We start from the raw sequence: 19,021 nt of genomic DNA, 5'->3' as shown, positions 1-19,021 counted from the left end.
TGAAATTTGATTTTCAATTCAAACCGTGCACGACTATTTAATTTACAAATTACAATAAAGTTTGTCTTTCATTTCCAATTTCAAAATTAAATCACTGATAAGAGCAATTAGTTTAATTCTAAATACCATCTGATCAGGCTTTCAACATATTGCTGCAGTAGGCAGTATAAACCAGAATATTCATTTACTCCAGTACTGGATTAGCATTCTGGGCTGTGACATTATCTCTTGTTCCTCATTTCCCACTCCAACATTTGCCCATCTACCCTATTCTCCCCAGCACCTCACCTGCATCCTGTCACCAAGCAAGAACAGAGTGATATCACAAACACGAGAAAACCTGCAGATGCTATAAATCTTAACCGACACACACAAAATGTTGGAGGAAGTTAGCAGGCCAGGCAGCATCTATGGGGAAGAGTAAAGAGTAGTTGTTTTGGGCCAAGGCCCCTCATCAGAACTGGATTACTCTTTACCTCGTCTGTTTACTCCTTCCCATAGATGCTTCCTGACCTGCTAAGAACAGAGTGGCAATGGATTAAAGGCAGGTGACATCCACACCCACTGAAAACTGGAAGCGCCCCACACAATATGATCCCCACAGGAGGATCCTGAAATGGGCATCATTATAGAGAGGTCATATTTAATTCGGACATCAGATCTCTCTGTCAATTACAGGTCACTTTCAGGCAAGATTCATGCAGTCTATCGGTCAAGGCACATCCTGGCATTTGGTCACTTTTACAGGCAGGCTTATCAGCACACCCTAAAAGTGTAAGGAAAAGGTGCATTTATAATAAATGCTTTGGAAGCGGTGGGGAGGAAGAAGGCTCAGAGTTAGCTGGAGTGCTGCTTGTCAACCTGCAAGTTAGTCCAGCCCACTTCATGTTTCCAAGTAACCATAACCCTGGGTTTCGTTCTCTCACAGGATCCCCAGATCTGCACTGCTGTCAACCTTGCATTGATTACAGCCAGTTTTCCACTGGTGAGCTGGCCAGGACTAGACCTTGAGTACTGCTAACTTGTTAGCCTAAATACTATCAGAGTACATTCCCCAAGGTGATTTATGCAGCTAAAATAGCCAAAAACAATAACAAAACATTATCAGCCCCAAGGAAAGTAACTATAAAGAACAAAGTGAGAATTATTGTAATCAATCCTAAATTTTGTTTAAACTGTTTGGATAGAAGCACAAACATTAAGCTGTTCATATTTCTGTTTGCTCCTTTTAATGGTGTGGTTAAGACTAATACTGAAGGCATCAAAGAAGTTCATACATTGTGAGCAATATATCACTCAACAGCAAACAAGGGAAAATCTGTGGATGTTGGAAATCCAAGCAACACACACAAAATGGACCCTGATACGCCGATTGTACTCTTTTCCATAGATGCTGCCTGGCCTGCTGAGGTCCCCTTCCTCCACCATTTTGTGTGTGTTGCTATTATTTAAAAGGCCCAAATGTTAATCAGTCTAACATTAGAAAAAATGGTGTATTCAATATACCATTTTTGGTGGTGTTGTGTGATTAAAAAAAAATAAACTGCTTGATTTTCAAATTTTCTTACAGAGTCTGGGGGTGGATGATAATCCACCTGAACCCACTAAACCCAATCAGAACACAGAGTTCAACTTCTCCATTGGCTTTACGGATGTAAATGGTAAGAACATATTAAACAATGCAACCAGAAGTGCATTAAACACTGATTATCGAGGAGGGTTAGCCGTTTCAGTGCCACTTCTTATTTTTGGCCACTCTTGACTTCTGCTTTCTCTAATGCTAGCTTGTTCATTTTTAGGAACATCATTTTTGATTCTAGGCCTTTGCTGCTCCTAGTTACCTATACTGTAAATGTCAATTACATCTGAATGATATTAGAACAGAAGGAAAAGAGTCATAGAGTCATAGAACACTACAGCTCAGAAACTAGTCTGTGCCAAACGATTAATCTGCCTAACCCTACAGCCGTCCTTGACCCTTCCATTCCTGTACCTATCCAAGTTACTCTTACATGTTGAAACTGACCCCGTATCCACCACTTGCACTGGCAATTCACCGTCCTCCAAGTGAAGACATTCCCTCTCATGTTCCTTTTAAACTTTTCACCTTTCATCCTAAACTCATGCCCTCTAGTTGTAGACTCACCCAACTTCAGTGGAAAAAGTCTGCTTGCATTTAATCTATCTATACCCCTCTTAATTTTGTATCTCCCTATCATATCTGCCCTCAATTCTCTATGTTCTATAGAATAAAGTCCTACCTAGTCAAATTTTCCCTCAAATAGAGCTCAAATCCCAGTAATATCCTTGTAAATTTTCTCTGTACTCTGTCAGTCTGATATACAACTTTCCTGCAGATAGATGAACTAAACTAAAGACGATACTCCAAATTAGGCCTCACCGATGTCTTATACAATTTCAACATAACATCCCAACTTCTGTACTCAGTATATTGATTTCTGAAAGAAAATATGCCAAAAGCTTTCTTTAACACCCTATCTGCTTTCAAAGCATTATGGATGTGTGTTTGCAGATCCCTCTATTCTACCACACTCATCAGTGCCCTACCACTCACCGTGTAAGACCTATCCTAGTTGCTCCTCCCAAAGTGCAGCACAGTTGCATTAAGTTCCATCTGCCATTTTTCCAGCTGGTCCAGATCCCACTGCAGGGTTTGATAGCCTTCCTTGCTGCCCACCACACCCCCAATCTTGGTGCCATCCGCAAATTTGCTGAACCAGTTAACCACATTATCATCAGATCATTGATATAGATGACAAACAGCAATGGACCCAGCACCAATTCCTGTGGCACACCACTGGTCACAGGCCTCCAGTCAGAGCAGCAACCATCTACAACTATTCTCTGACTTCTTCTATGAAGCCAATTTCTAATCCAATTTACTACCTCAACTTGAATGACAAGCGACTGAATGATCTTGACCTTGTCAAGGACCTTGCTTACTCCATGTAGACAACATCCACTGCCTTGTCTTTATCAACATTCCTGGTAACTTCATTCAAAAAGCTCTGTAAGATTGGTTAGACACAACTTACCGTGCACAAAGCCATGTTGACTATCCGTAATCAGTCCCTGTCTATCTAAGTACTTACATATCTGGTCCCTTAGAATACCATCCAATAACTTTCCCACTCCTGATATCAGCCTCACCAGTCTTTAATTTCCTGGTTTACTCTTAGAGCCTTTCTTAAACAATGGAACAGCATCAGCTATCCTCCAATCCTTCAGCATCTCGTCAGTGGTTAAGTATGTTTTAAATATCTCTGCTAGGGCCCCTGCAGTTTCTACACTAGCTCCCCAGTGTCCAAAGGAACACCTTGTCAGGCTGCTGCATTACCTCACATCTGTAGACTCTGTCCGTCTCTCAAGTAAATTGAGATCCAAAAAAATCCATCCATGCATAGATGACCACTCCAGAGGACCAATTGTGTTCCTTAATATCCTTCAGCTCTTAACATACAGTATCTGTAGCAGCCTTAGAATCCTCCTTCACCTTGTCTGCTAGAGCATTAGTCTTCTTTTAGCCTTCCTGATCTCTTTCTTAAGTGTTCTCTTGCATTTCTTATTCTTCTCAAGTACATCATATTTTCCATCCTGCATATACCTGCTATACACCTCCTTCTTTTCTTTAACCAGGAACTCATACATCTCAAAAACCAAGGTTGCCCAAAACTGTTATCCTTGCCTTTTATTCTGACAGGAACATACAAACTCTGTACTCTCAAAAGTAGGCCTTCTACTTTTATCCTTCAATTCCCATTCTATCTAAGAATATCAATCTTCATTAATTACACTCAGACTCCATAGCTCTCTTGCACAGAGAATTGCCAAAACGTGCTGTTCTCTAAAGAAATCTATTCTCATCTCTGTCCTGAATGACCATCATCTTATTTTGAGACAATGACTTCTGATTCTAGATTCTCCAGCTTGGGGTAGCATCATCCCTTCGTTAACCTTGTCACCTAAGATCTCTTTACTCTACTGCTCAAATCTTCTTACAATAAAGACAAACATAATGTCTTTCTCATTGTTTGCTGTACCTGCAGGTCAACATTCAGTGACTCATGTACAAAGACTCTCAGGTTTCTCAAAGCAGTAACATTTTTCAAACTCTCATCACTTTAAAATAAGTCACATTCCTAGTTTTTCAATCAAATGAGATCACATTTTCCAAGACATATCCTATTTAACATTTCCTCAACAATTCTCCTAGCCTAAATAACCTTCTCTTTTCTCATCTTGTCATCCAGCATTTTATCATCAATAAATCTGGCAATATTACGTTTGGTGGCCTCCTCTAAATCATTCACAAAGATCGTGAAAAGCCAGGGTCTTAGCATGGGTCTCCAGCATTCTAACCTGAAAATTACTTTGTCCATTAGTGAACCTTAACTAATGGTACAGTTAGTTGCAAGTACAGGATCCTTATTCTAAGTGATCTAAAAATGCTTAAATATCATACATGGTACCAAAAAGAAATTCAAATGACCCCATACCTTTGGTTTTCCTTTAGCTATTTGGTTAGTTACAACCTTGAAAATCAGTGGTAGATTTGTCAAACATGATTTCCCTTTCATTAACTCTAGTTGATGCTAAGTCTCCCTTTCCCTTTTACTTAATACTATACTACAGCATTTTCCCGATCATTCTCTCTGCCTCTTAAATAGTGGGTTACATTTGCTACGCCCTGATCATTTGAAACAATTTGAGTCTATGGAATTTTGGAAGATAACCAATGTATCCACAGTCAGAACTTTGGATCACATTCACTCCTACAATATCAGTATTTTTGTCAAATGGTTATTCTTATTTTTGCCCTCACTAGGTGCATTGTTCTTCACTATATTCTGCAGGTTTTCTGCCCTTCCTACATTTAGAAAATTAGAGGTAGAAGAATGAGAATTAAGGAATAATCTCAATTCTAAACTCGGCAGGTAGATGTTGAGATGATACTTCTCCAGCCATGGACCATTGATCCAGGGGTCACAGTGGCAAAATAAGAGGTTAGAACTTAGAAGCAAGAGGGAAGAAAAAATGTCCAGACGGTAATGAAACTTGGAAATGTTGTAGCCAAGGTGGATGCAGAGGCTAAGTTGCTGAATCATTCACAACAGAGGTCGATACATTTTCTAAACAAGAGAAATTAAGATACAATAGTAGTAGATGAAAGGAAAATGGTTACAATGTCACTATAAAAAATTAGTATTTTCTTTTTTATTGCTGTTTCTTGGTTCCATCCAGACTACTTCATTCAAAGTTAGGAGCCTTTTCTCTGTCGCCTGATCATACGTGCTACTCTTCTTCAATTTCCATTTTTCCCGTCCCTTCTAAAAGTTAAACACCCTGAAATATTTATCTCCCAAATCTGATCACTTTAAAATCACATTTTCTAAGGTTATTGGATTGTACCTATTTCTGCCCTCAATTCATCTAGCTTGTAATAAATTCCAGATCCACTCAGATAAACAGCTTTCATTTTACCTTCTGTACCATTTGTTACGTTTTCTGACACAGTCGATTCACAAAAGCATGTTTGTATGCCCTGTGCATGATGTGCAGTTGCAAAGAAAACAGATGCAGTACTTTAACTTTTCCTTACATCTTTTTTTTCAAAGAATCAAAAATTCTCCTCTGTGGTTTCTCAAGGACATAAAGATTGATGCATTGGCACAACAGAAATGATATATCTCCGATGTAATAGCAGAAATATAAATTTCCTTTTCTGTTGAAGATTGATCAAAAAAAAACAACTTCAGACGCCTCGTGTGAAGGAGTATTTGGCTGTGAAAACATTTCTTTCCCAATGCTATTAATTCCCTTCCAATTCCTCACTGACACATGAGTGTTGCTGCACCCCATTCTCTAGCCTACTCCTTTAACCTATGACTCCCAGATTATTCTAGAACCTATCCATCTCCTCCTTATATATACTGTACCTAGTGACTTTGCCTGCACAGCCATCTGTGGCAATGAATTCCACAGATTCATTACGCTCTGGCTAAAAAAATGTTTTCATCATCTCTGGTCTAAATGGGCAGCCCTCAATTCTGCGACTGTGCCTTCTGGTCCTATACTCACCTCCTATAGGAAACATCCTTTCCCCATCCACTTTATCCAGACCTTCCAATGTTAAATAGGTTTCAATGAGATTTCCCCTTCATTCAACTAAACTCCAGTGAGTACAGGACCACAGCCATCAAATGCTCATCATATGTTAACTCTCTCATGCCTGGGATCATTCTCGTGAACCTCCTCTGGACCCTCTCCAATGGCAACATACCTTTTCTTAGAGGGGCCCAAAACTGCTCACAATAATCCATGTAGTCCAACCAATGCTTTACAAAGCCTCTGCATTACATACTTGCTTTCATATTCTAGTCTTCTTCTCGAAACGGATGCAGACATTGCATTTGCCTTCCTTACCACCAACTCAACCTGAAGTTAAGCTTTACAGAATCCTGCACGAGGACTTCCAAGTCCCTCCGGCACCTCTGATTTTTTAAATTTAAATTTTTTCTCCATTTAGAAAATAGTCCATGCCAAAGTTCCTTTTGCAGACACTGTGTTTCCACAACACTACCTGCCTCTCCACCGACCTTTGTTTTATCTGCAAATGTAGCCACAAACCCATCAACTCCTTCATCAAAGTCATTGACATTCCATGTGAAAAGAAGCACTCTCAACACTGGCTCTTGCAGAACACCACTAGTCACTGGCAGCCAACCAGAAAAAGCCCCTTTTGTTCCCACTCTTTGCCTCCTGCCTGTCAATCTTCTATTTATCCTAATACCTTTCCTGTAATACCATGGGTTCTTATCTTGTTAAGCAGCCTCATATCCGGCTCCTAAAAACATTGCCATTTTTACGTGCATTTTCTGTCTCCCATTGTGACTTGTAGCCCACATCCTGTCTACTGTTCTGGGGCCTGTATATAACTGTCATAAGGGTTGTTTTACCTTAGATTTCTTAACACTAACCACAAGGATTCTGCATCTTCTGATCCTATGTCATCTCTTTCCAAGGATTTGATTTCATTTTTTACAGATAGGGGCACTATAGCCCCTTTGCCTACCTGCCTGTGGTTTTGATACAATATATATTCTAGGATGCCATGACTCAGTGATGCCCACAACACCATGCCTGCCAATCTCAAACTGAGCTACAAGATCATCGACCTTATTCTACATTCAGATATAACACCTTCAGTCCTGTATTCATCACTCTTTTTTGACTTTGGCCTCCTGTTACACTTTAACTCATCCCACTGACTGCAATTTTGCCCTGTCATCTGCCTGTTCTCCTCACTGCCTCACTGGACACTGCATCTAGTTGTAGGTCAACTGCATCATCCTCAGCCCCATCATTCTGCTGTCAATTCCCCTGCCAAATTAGCTGAACCCCTTCCCAACAGCTCTAGCAAATGTGGCCGCGTGGATATCAGTCCCCCTCACTTACAGGGTAACCCAACCTTTGTGTGCAGGTCATACCTCAGAGGAGGTCCCAATGATCCAGAAATTTGCAACTCTGGCCACTGCACCAATTCCTCAGGCACGCATTCATCCGCTGCATCATCCTGTTCTTAACCTCACTGGCATGTGGCACAGGCAGCAACCCAAAGATTACTACCCTGGAGGTCCTGCTTTTCAGCTTACTGCCTGACTCCCTGTATTCTTTCTTTAGGACCTCCTCCCGTTTCCTGCTTGTATTGTTGGTACCAATATGTACCACAACTTCCTCCTTTAGATTACTAAGGACTTGATCCGAGACATCCCTGGCCCTGGCACCTGGGAAGCAACATCCACAAAATCTGCTTCCTGCTCCTCTAGTTATGGAATCCCTATCACTACTGCACTCCTTTTCTCCTCGTTTCCCTTCTCAGCACAGATCCAGGCTCTGAGAGTATCATGGAAAGTGGAAGTCTCCCAGATTTCTCACATCTCACACAAGGAATGTATCACTAGCTCCGGATCCATTCTCAGCACAGTAGCTACTTACCAACAGAAAACAAAACTTGCTAGAAGCTTTCCTACTTACGTACTTAGAACCTGTGCTTTCTGTGCTTTCCTGTGCTTAGAACATGTTGAGCCAAGGCCAGCCACTCAAATACTGGCCCACTCCAACAAATGTAAGCTCCACTTACATCTTTCTTTTTATTGGCCCTGCATTGATTTCTGGCAGCCGAAAGAAAGGTGGAAGTTTCCGAGCTGTTTTTAAACCTTGCCCGGCTCCACCATCGAGCAGCCTTTCATGCTGATTTCAGCCTGTCAATATCAACAACTTATTTCCCTCCACAGATGCTGCCTGACCTGCTGAGTTCCTCCAGCAATTTTTGCATGTTGCCTCAAATTCACCCATTCCCAATTTTAACAGAGCTAGCAGTAGGCTACAAATACCCAACAAATTGCAAGAGGTGGGTCAGTTGATGAAGCCATTCATTTTATCAGCATCTGGATTTTGCTGGTCAAGTATTTCCTAAAGCTTCCTTCCCTCTATTTAGCACATCACTATGTAGAAAACAGATTGATTAATTAAACCTAGCCTGAGGAAGATAGCCTCTTGCTTCCCCACGTTATACTCCATCAGCTACGAAAACCAAAGTCTCCTTTGTAAATCACTGTTCTCATTGACACTATCAAGGTACAACCTACCTTGATAACCATAATAGGGGAAGCCAGGCTATTCAGCCTATCAAGTCTGCTCTGCCAGTTTATTTTCCCTCGCATTCTCCTGCTTTCTCCCTGTAACCTTTAATACTTGAGCTAATCAAGAACCTATCAACTCTGTTTTAAGTATACCCTATGACTTGGCCTCTACAGCCTTCTGTGGTGATGAGTTTTACAGATTCAACATCATCTGGCCAAAAGAATTTCTCCTTATCTCTGATCTAAAGGGATATTCTTGTACTCTGAAGTTGTGCCCTTTGGTGCCAGACTCCCTCACTATTGGAAACATCAGGACTAACGAAGGGTCTCGGCCCAAAACGTCGACAGTGCTTCTCCTTATAGATGCTGCCTGGCCTGCTGTGTTCCACCAGCATTTTGTGTGTGTTGTTTGAATTTCCAGCATCTGCAGATTTCCTCGTGCTTCCTCTCTACATCCACTCTGTCTATTCCTTTCAATATCCAGCAGGGTTCATTCTTCTAAACTCCAGTGTGTACGGATGCAGAGCCAACAAATGCTTCTTCTCCTTCAACCCTTTCATTCCCAGGATCATTCCTGTGAACATCTTCTGGTCTATCCAATGCTGGCACATCCTTTCTTAGATAAGGGCCCAAAGCTAGTCTCAATACTCCAAATGCAGTCTAACCAATACCCGATAAAGCTTTTTGCCTTCCTTACTACTGACTCAACTCAACTTGCAAGTTAACCTTTAGGAACTCTTGCATTTGGGCTTCCAAGTCCCTTTGCACGAATGATTTCTGAATTTACTCCCAACTCTGAAAATAGCCTATACCTTTATTCCTTTCACCAAAGTGCATGATGCTGTCAGTAAACCTTGGCATACAGCCTTCACTGATATCTGAGTAAACTCCATTGTTATATTGATCACAGCTACAATCACCAGTCAATCCCAGTGATATTATCTTGTTAATGAAAATTGCTTTCTTCTTCAACATCATCCCAGCTATTTATAGATTATGGTGTGCCTGAGATTGCAAATGTGCTAGACAATTAAATTCCTGATGTATGCATATATTCTGGGATTATGTTAGCAGTGAATACACAACCTAAATGGTTAAAGATATTATCAGACATTTCAGGCAACATAATTGCACAGAAGGCATTATTTTTCAATGCAGTTAATGTACTGTTTATCCAGTTTCAGATCCAGCAGTGTTGGTCATTACCACAGCTAACAGAGGCTCTCACCTCTGCTGTTGAATTAGAAGGAGCTTTCCCAGTCCATTTGCTTCTCTGGACGTGTTCTTTCAAAAGCAGTTATCATGCCTTAGTGTAGGTTTCTTCCATCATCCTCCCACATACCAAAAATACATATAGATTGGTAAGTTAATTGTCCACTGAACATTGACCCTAACGTGTAGGTGAGTGATAGAAACCATGGGGAGTTAATAGGGATATGGGGTAAATGAAATTGAACTGGGAGTTTGATGGTCAACACTGACTGGGTAGGCAGAGGGCCTATACCCATGCTGTGTGACTATATGATTTTATGACTATAAGAGCTTTATCTGAGAACTGCTGAAGAATGCAGAACCACTCGTGAGGAGATCTGAGAATACAGGTAGGTTCTTCATTTGACTGCTGGGGCTTCAACATAGCTAAGTTGCTAGCCTAAGCTAAACTGAACAAAGCAGGAAGTTACTTCTGGAGTTCTTATAGATTCTGACAGTTTCACCTCAGTTATTAGAATGGATCCAAAACTAATTTCGGCTATGCTCTGAGTTTTCAGATTGGGTTATGTTCGTCAGCTTTGACTCACGCCTCATAAAAACCATTCAGCCAGAGTAATTTGAAATAGTTTTGTGTTGTGCCTCATCCAGAATTGAACTGAGTACAGAATCATTGAATCAGCAGCCCTAATGTAAAGGAAGCCCTTCACATTAAAAAACTGCTTTATTAATTCCACTAAGATTCATTTCACATCTGAAAAGCAGAGTACATTTCAGATCATCCCTGAAGGCAAAGTTCAAAGGTCTGCAGTGACGGGAGAGTAAGCAAACGCACTATTTATTCCTCTCCAGAATTTGGTCCTTTGGATTTTCATGTTGCTCCTTTTATTCCTTGTTCCATTAGAGTCTCTCAAATCACTGGAAGAAACCGACTTTGATGCTTTAATGGCAGACTTGATGCAGGGGATCGATGAGGCAGAGAAAGCCACTGCCATTAAAACTGAACCTTCACCAGCACTAGCCGTGACACCAAATATTCCAAATTCCCATTCAAAAGGACCGCCAAAGCCACCAGTCAGACACACTGAGCCATCTAGTCATGATTTACCACCACCCCCTGTGGACTTCTTTCCCCCAGCCCCTTCTGTTTCTCTGCCTGATCCATTGCCACCCCCTCCAGAACCTTCAGAGCCATTAACAGAGGTAAGAATTCAGTAACATTTTGGTTTTCTGGGGAAAAATATTGAAAGTTTTGAAATTTACTGTCCAGAGTTACATTTACATGTGAATGTCCTGAGCATAGAAGGTTGTAAAACCACCTGAAGTAAATAGGATTGGTATAAATGGGTGCAAAAGTTAGAAAGGATATGGTGGACTGAAGAGCTTGTTTCTGTACACTGCGTGGCTCTAACAAATCTATTTGAAGACATTCACAGGAGGGTGTCTGTGCCTATGAAACCAACATCCTGCATAAGGAACAAATTGAGAAACTGAGATAAAAAAAAGAGGAAGAAACTGGTTTGAGAAATTAAAATTAGAAATGAGGAAAACAGTATGAATTTCTTTGCCATAGATTGAGTGCAGCAAGTTTTGATGACCACACTGTATCTGTATTTGGAATAATTGCTGACAACAAAGTTCCAGCATTACTGCTGATAGAAACAAGTCTCACAAATATTTGATTACTTAAGTCAAAGGTTCATTCTATTATTGCTGTCTGCTAATAACGTAATCCATGATAGTTACTATAAAGAAAGCACAATGACATTATGTAGACATTATGTAGTCACTGCAAGACCTTTATTGTCTTGTAAAGCAGAAAAAGGCTTGCTAATGATTGAACACAGAAGAAGGTAATTTGATATATCATGTCCCTGTCGGTTCCTTGGAAAGCAACATTTTTAGTCCCATCTTCTTGGTTTCTTGTTTCTATTCCCATAACTTTTCATACAATGAGTTTGTAATCATCCCTGCTTTTGCTGTAAATATGTTTCTTTCCCATATTTCAATTATGCACTCAATGGCTTCTTAATTAGGTGCACCTCTAGGCCTGCTCTTTAATGCAAGTATCTAATTAGTCTATCGCGTGGTGGTAACTCAATACATAAAAGCATGCAAACATGGTCAAGAGGTTCAGTTCAAACATCAGAATGGGGAAGAAATGTGATCTAAGTGACTTTGACCATGGAATGATTGTTGGTGCCAGACAGGATGGTTTCAGTATCACAGAAACTGCTGATCTCTTGGGATTTTCACACACAACAGTCTCCAGAGTTCACAAAACAAACAAAAAAAAAATCAGTCAGCAGTAGTTCTGTGGGCAAAAATGCCTCGTTAGCGAGAGATGTCGGAAGAAAATGGCCAGACTGCTTCAAGATGACAAGGGGACAAAGGTAATTCAAATAACCACACATTACAACATCCTGAATACACAACACATCAAACCTTGAAGTGGATGGGCCGCAGCTGCAAAAGACCACGAACATACACTCAGTGGCTATTTGAGGCCTTCAAAAGCAACATGTTTAGATGACAATGCTTCTGTGGGCCTTTCAGAATTAATGGTAAATATAACAAGTGTAGAGAACTTTGGTTTTCTAGGGATATTGAGGCAGCAGTTAAGAGAAAAAGGAGGTACGTAGCAGGTACGGGAGGATAGAACAAATGAGGAGCTTATGGAGTATAAGAAATGCAAGAGAACAACTCAGAAAGAAACCAAAAAGGCCAAAAGAAGGCATGAAGTAGCTCGAGCAGACAAGCTGGAGGAGAACCTTAAGGGATTCTACACATATGTTAAGAACAAAAAGATTGCAATGAACAAAGCTGGTCCTCCAGAAGATCAGAATAGTGGAACCAAAAAAGATAGGGGAGATCTTAAATTTTTTTATTCATCTCTATTTACTCAGAACATGAATACAGATTCAATAGAGGTGAGGCAAAGAGGCATCAACCTCATGGACCCTGTACAGATTACAGAGGAGGCGGTGTTTGCTATCCTGAGGCAAATCAGGGTGGATAAATCCCCAGAGTCTAATAAGGTCACCTACAGGAGGCAAATGCAGAAATTGCTGGGGCCCTGACAGAGATGTATACATTGTCCTTCCTGATAGGAGACATGCTAGAGGATTGGAGGATAGCCAATGTTGTTGCCCTGTCTAAAAGAAAGCTTTAAATTTAAGCCAGGAAATTATAGGCTGGTGAGTTTGACACCAGTTGTGAGAAAGTTATTGGAAGGTATTCTAAGGGAGCAAATATATAAGTATTTGGATAGATATGGACTAATTAAGAATAGTCAGCATTTGTGTGTGGTAGGTCATGTCTAACCAATTTTATAGAGTTTTTCAAGGAAAGTTATCATGGCTTGCAGAGTGTTCTGCATCAACTGGAAAAATGGACTGAAAAATGGCAGATGGAATTTAATGCAGACTTGTGTGAGGTTTTGCACTTTATAGGATAAAACAGGGTAGGTCTTACACACTGAGTAGTAGGGCACTGCAGAGTGTGCTAGAACAAAGGGATCTGGGAATACAGGTGAAAGTGGCAACAGAGGTAGATAAAGAAAGCTTTTGGCACATTGGTCTTCATAAATCAAAGTACCGAGTACAGGAGTTGGGATGTTGTGTTGAGGTTGTATAAGACGTTAGTGAGGCCTAATTTGAAGTATTGTGTGCTGATTTGGTCACCTACCTATAGGAAAGATGTTAACAAGGTTGAAAGAGAACAGAGAAAATTTAAAGGATGTTGCTGGGTCTAGTGAACCTGAACTTTAAGGGAAGATTGAATAGGTTAAGACTTTATTCCTTAGAATGTAAAAGATTGAGAGGAGATTTGACAAAGGCATAAAAAATTATGAGGGGTATAAATAGAGTAAATGCATTCTGGCTATTTCCACTGAGATTGTATGGGATTACAACCAGAGGTCATTGGTTAAGGGTGAAATGTGAAAAACATAAGGGGAACATGAGGGGAAATTTCTTCACTCAGAGGGTTGTGAGAGCGTGGAACGATCTGCCAGCACAAGTTGTGCATACAAACTCAATTTCAATGTTGAAGAGAAGTTTGGAAAGGTACATTGATAGTAGGGATATGGAGGGCTATGGTTCCAGTGCAGCTTGATGGGAGCAGGCAGTTTAAGTGGCTTCAGCACGGACAACGTGGGCTGAAGGGCCTGTTTCTGTGGTGTACTTCTCTATCAGGTACTTTATCAGGTACAGAAAAAACCTTATGAATTGACCTCTGGAGTGAACTTTATTCTTTGCTTCCCTTGGTGCTTAAAGCATTGCTGGAGGAGTAGCTTCTCTCTGTTTACCAAACACATCATACTCTTGGGCATCCTTATCAAGCACTTTCAGAAGATGTAGAGGAAATTTTCTCAAATGATACAAGGGAACAATGATTATACCAACACACAGTGTCCAGAAATAAGTAAAAGAGTTCTGCTGTTACAGAGAAGGTATAATTTGACAGAATTGTCCAAAATCTTTCTTTCTTTCTTTTTCAATCTTTTTATTGAGTTTCATATATATATAAAAAAAAACATAACATAGTAATGAATAGGTTATGAATACTTGAAATTGCATTAGTAATAAGATAACAATATCCTATTAAACATCAACAAAAAAGAAGTACATTAATCAATCAAGTCTATATAACTATATATGAAAAAAAAACAAAAATAATCATCAAAAGAAAAAAAATTGAAAATATGTAAAAAAAATATATATTGAGAAAAAAAACACTAAACTAAACTAACATGGGCAATAATAACAGTTTATAAGTATATGATAGTGTCAAAGAACTCCGGAACTCCATACCTGAACAAGAATAAGCAGAAAGAAGGTCTGGAAAAGGCCAAATTAATTCATATGAAAATGTCGAATGAACGGTCCCCAAGTTTCTTCAAATTTAATTGATGAGTCAAAGATAGTGCTTCTAATTTTTTCCAAGCTCAGATAAGAAATAGTTTGAGAAAACCACTGAAACGTGGTAGGAGGATTTACTTCTTTCCAGTTTTGTAATATAGACCTTCTGGCCATTAATGTTACAAAAGCAATCATTCGTCTGATTGAAGGGGAAAACTGATTACCATCCTCATTTGGTATACCAAAAATTGCAGTAATAAAATGAGGTTGTAAATCGATATTCCAAATTGAAGAAATGGTAGCAAATACGTCCTTCCAATAGTTATGTAAAGTGGGACATGACCAAAACATATGGGTCAATGAAGCCACTTCTGAATGACATCTGTCACATTGAGGGTTAATATGAGAATAGAATCGAGCAAGCTTATCATTAGACATATGAGCTCTATGTACAATTTTAAATTGTATTAAAGCATGTTTAGCACATATAGAAGAGGAATTAACCATTTGTAAAATTTTTTCCCATTTATCTGTTGATATATTATATCGAAGTTCTTTTTCCCATTCTTGTTTAATTCTATCTGATATTTCTGGTTGTATCTTCATAATCATATTATAAATAAAAGCTACTAATCCCTTCTGACAAGGATTTAAGGTAAAAATCGAATCTGAGAAATCCATTGAAGTTGAATTGGGAAAAGATGGTAGAACTTTATGTAAAAAATTTCTGATTTGTAGATATCTGAAAAAATTAGATTTAGGTAATTTAAATTTGTTGGAAAGTTGGTCGAAAGACATCAAAGTACCTTCAAAAAAAAGATCACGAAAACATTTTATACCTTTCCTTTTCCATATGCTAAAAGCTTGATCTGTCAAGGAAGGTTTGAAAAAAAAAATTAAGTAAAATAGGGCTATCAAGAACAAAGTTTTTCAGAGTAAAAAACTTACGAAATTGAAACCAAATTCGTAATGTATGTTTGATAACAGGATTAGATATCTGTTTATTGAATTTAACTAAATCAGCAGAAAGAAAAGAACCAAGAACGGAGAATAGAGAATATCCCTTTACCTCATCACATTCCAAATTTACCCACTGTGGGCACAATGGTGAATCCAAATCTAATTTCCAATACATTAGGTTACGAATATTATTCGCCCAATAGTAAAATCTGTCCAAAATCATAAAAGAAGAAGAAGCGATCTACTGCCTGGTGATTTGGTAACCAGAGGGTGACTATTGTGGTGAACTACGTGTGCCTGTCTGGTCATGCCCCCTGCTGACTGCTCCTGTGGCTCCTCCCACAGACCCCGGTATAAAGGCGATCAAGGCCTGAGCCCGGCCTCTCAGTCTCCAGGATGTAGTATGGTGGTCACTCACTGCTTGTTCCTTCTTCCAGTCAATAAAAGCCGATATCTCGTCTTACGTCTCAGAGTGAGTTATTGATGGTGCATCAACTATCTAAGATAATAAGTAAAAGAAAAAGAGGCAAATATTGGAACGCCTAAGGTTACAGATAACTTGACTAATGGAAATCTGACTTCATACAATTTCTCCCATACGTTTTTAAAGAAGTTTTCAAGATAGTGGTAATAATGAAATGTTTCATGATATTTATTAATGACTGGAGACAGTACATATTCCATTAGTTTAATTATGGGTAGTGTTAGGATTAACATACATTAGAATTAAAGAATTGGAGAAAGTGTATGTAGAGTAATATGATATAGGTGGCAGTAGAGGATGGCTGTTTCTGACAGGGTCAGAGACTTACAAGAAATCTGGTTGCAGATTGTTGCCAGGAACAGAACCTTTTCAGAACCATGAACTGCCTGTAATACGGAACAAAGGGCCATGAAGCAAATTCAGAAAGTACTGTGAGGAAACCACAGGAGATTGGGATGAATTGGTAGCTCTTTCAAAGAGTAGCCTGACATAATGGGTCAAATGGCCTCCTTCTCTACGATTCTATGAAATGAACTCAAACCACAATGATCACATCCATGGAAACGCAGCCACAGCAAATACAAGAGACTGCTGGTGTGTTACATTCACTGCTATGAATTGAGGAAATTAACTGCATTGTACAATTTTCCAGTGCCTATATTTAGTTGTATCAAGGGAAAGCTGCTTTGACATTTTAAGCCTTCTGTTTATTTGTATAGTCTGATGTAGAATGCTACAAGGCACTTCTTTGTATAAAATTAAAAATAATTGAATAAATGAGAATGTGTTTAGTCAGAGTAAAAGAGAAAATAGAAATTTGATGGAAGTTCTGTAATTATATTATGATTTTAGATAAAATGTGAAGAGCTTTTTGTCAAGAGTAAAAGTCTTAGAGACAAGAACCAAGGTAGTAAAAGGTTCTGTTATCTGTGGAGATATGATAGGTGGCACACAATATAGTGTTGGGTGGTATAAATTAGGTAGTAAAGATGAAGGGAATTTCATTGCTTTTTAATTCTGAATGCTTTATAGAATTGGGATCACTGTATTTGAAGGTCACTATCCTTGCCTACAAATAAGTGACCAATGTTGCTCCTTTAGGTAATCTGAGTGGAGGAGAGTTCTGCCAAATTAATTTCCAATGACAAGAATCCCACCGCAATCTTAATCAATTGTTAAAGATCCTCTGGATTTTGATGTGTTCCAGTGGTAGCTTGCTATTAAGGGGCAGCCACACACGATCACACTGCGCAGTTACGTCTTCTGGAAACCAGTGATGAAAGGTTATTAGTCTTCATGCAGTGACCGCTGTCTGCTTTGCAACAAGCATTGCACTGAGATTGGACGAGCTGAGCAGTCAAACTTCAATGTCAGGGTGGGGAGGCACAGACAGAATTACTGTTGATGGACAGTCTTTGATATGCCTGCTTAAAAAACTATAAACAGATGAAGACCATAATCCATGTAGACCAGTTTCCAGTGCTTTAGTATTTAAATTTGTCCAGAACAGAAGTTTCCAAACTTTTTTATGTGATGCGCCCCTACTAATAACCAAGAGGATCTATGGACGCAAGGCTGGGAATCCCTGGGCTAGAAGATGCCCATGAGGCTGGTGGTAGGGGCTTCCATGCTTTTGTATCTTCTGCCCAACGGGAGGCCAGAGAAGAGAAAATGTCTGCTCTAGAATTTATATTCCTAGATATTTAGGCTTACCACACATGATCAATCGGCAGTGGGCAGGAACACAAACTAAGATTTTTTCTGGAGTTATGGGAAAGGAAATTTCCTGCACATAATGCACACAAGGAACCCTGTGTGCAGATGTCATTACTCTAGGACCTCTGGCTCAGAAATGCATGATAACTATGTGCAGTTTCAAAATTGATACGTGTGATCTCATATCATGAAATAGAAGCAACTTCTTGGCATGTGTTGTTCTTGTTCCTCTCCTTGTGGCACAATGGGAGGCAACCCTGCCATTGCTTTAGCACTCTGCCTGTTTTTCACAAGGCCAGTTGCTAGCTCAACACTCAAGCCAACTTAAGAAGCACTCAAACACTGGACCACTTGCCTTAAAGACCATTGCTGATGCCGCTACAGCACCGCCGGCTACCTTGACATGTGGTGCACCAGATATTAGAGCAAGTAGCCCACTTCTCCAATGATGATCAATCCGCCCACCATTTGAAGTTCCATCAGACTAACCAATCATCTACCAACCCTGAAGAGAGCAGGAGCAAGGTCAGAGGCATGGGGCACATTGAAGAGGCTTCCACTAGTCATCATTCACAACAAATTCCCTCACAGAACTACTATCCTTTAACTTGCAGCTGAGCAGATGCTCCTCCTCCTAATAAGAGTTGCCTTTTCCATCTGGGCTCACGTAGTTTCTTCAGAGATATTGCGGCCAAAATGTCAGATATACTTACATGCAAATTACTGCACATAAGGCCAATAAAAAATTCACTTCGCACACACAGGTGCTGATCACTTCCCACAATTGATTTTAAACTTAAAAACTATTGCGTGCTTCCTACGATTATGAGCTATCCAACATAATTTCTAGTCATCAATGTTTACACTAGAATTAGAATCAAAATCAGCAATTTTGAAAATACATTTGACGCATGTGTCAGAGTTAATTGCAAGATTGTTCAGTGTGGTCAGCTTTATGAGTTTCTAAATCATCAGATTATTCTTAGTCAAGGTAGTGTTCTGTTTTTACAGTGAATTAACGATGTGCTATTTTGTGCATATGGTGCTTAAAACTGTACCTTTTAATGTAATGATGGTGGGTGAAGTCGGGATATTGAGCAGCGTGTGTGTGTGCAAGTTGGTCCCAT

The 19,021-nt window shown here is 39.6% G+C and overlaps 1 protein-coding gene across 3 annotated transcripts in view; it reads left to right on the top strand.

Moving 5' to 3' along the window:
* apbb1ip (amyloid beta (A4) precursor protein-binding, family B, member 1 interacting protein) overlaps positions 1 to 19,021 on the top strand; it is a 137,199-nt gene that overhangs the window by 57,993 nt on the left and 60,185 nt on the right. For all 3 annotated transcript variants that reach the window (XM_059971331.1, XM_059971330.1, XM_059971328.1), the window contains exons 3-4: positions 1,571 to 1,661; positions 10,777 to 11,075. In XM_059971331.1, coding sequence (XP_059827314.1) covers positions 1,571 to 1,661; positions 10,777 to 11,075 — 390 coding nt within the window. The remainder of the gene's footprint in view (positions 1 to 1,570; positions 1,662 to 10,776; positions 11,076 to 19,021) is intronic.

This window comes from Hypanus sabinus, chromosome 6 (genome assembly GCF_030144855.1).
Source record: "Hypanus sabinus isolate sHypSab1 chromosome 6, sHypSab1.hap1, whole genome shotgun sequence".
NCBI classification, from domain to species: Eukaryota; Metazoa; Chordata; class Chondrichthyes; order Myliobatiformes; family Dasyatidae; genus Hypanus; species Hypanus sabinus.
The sequence above is the reverse complement of the archived record's forward strand: the minus strand, read 5'-3'. Positions and strand labels throughout refer to the sequence as shown.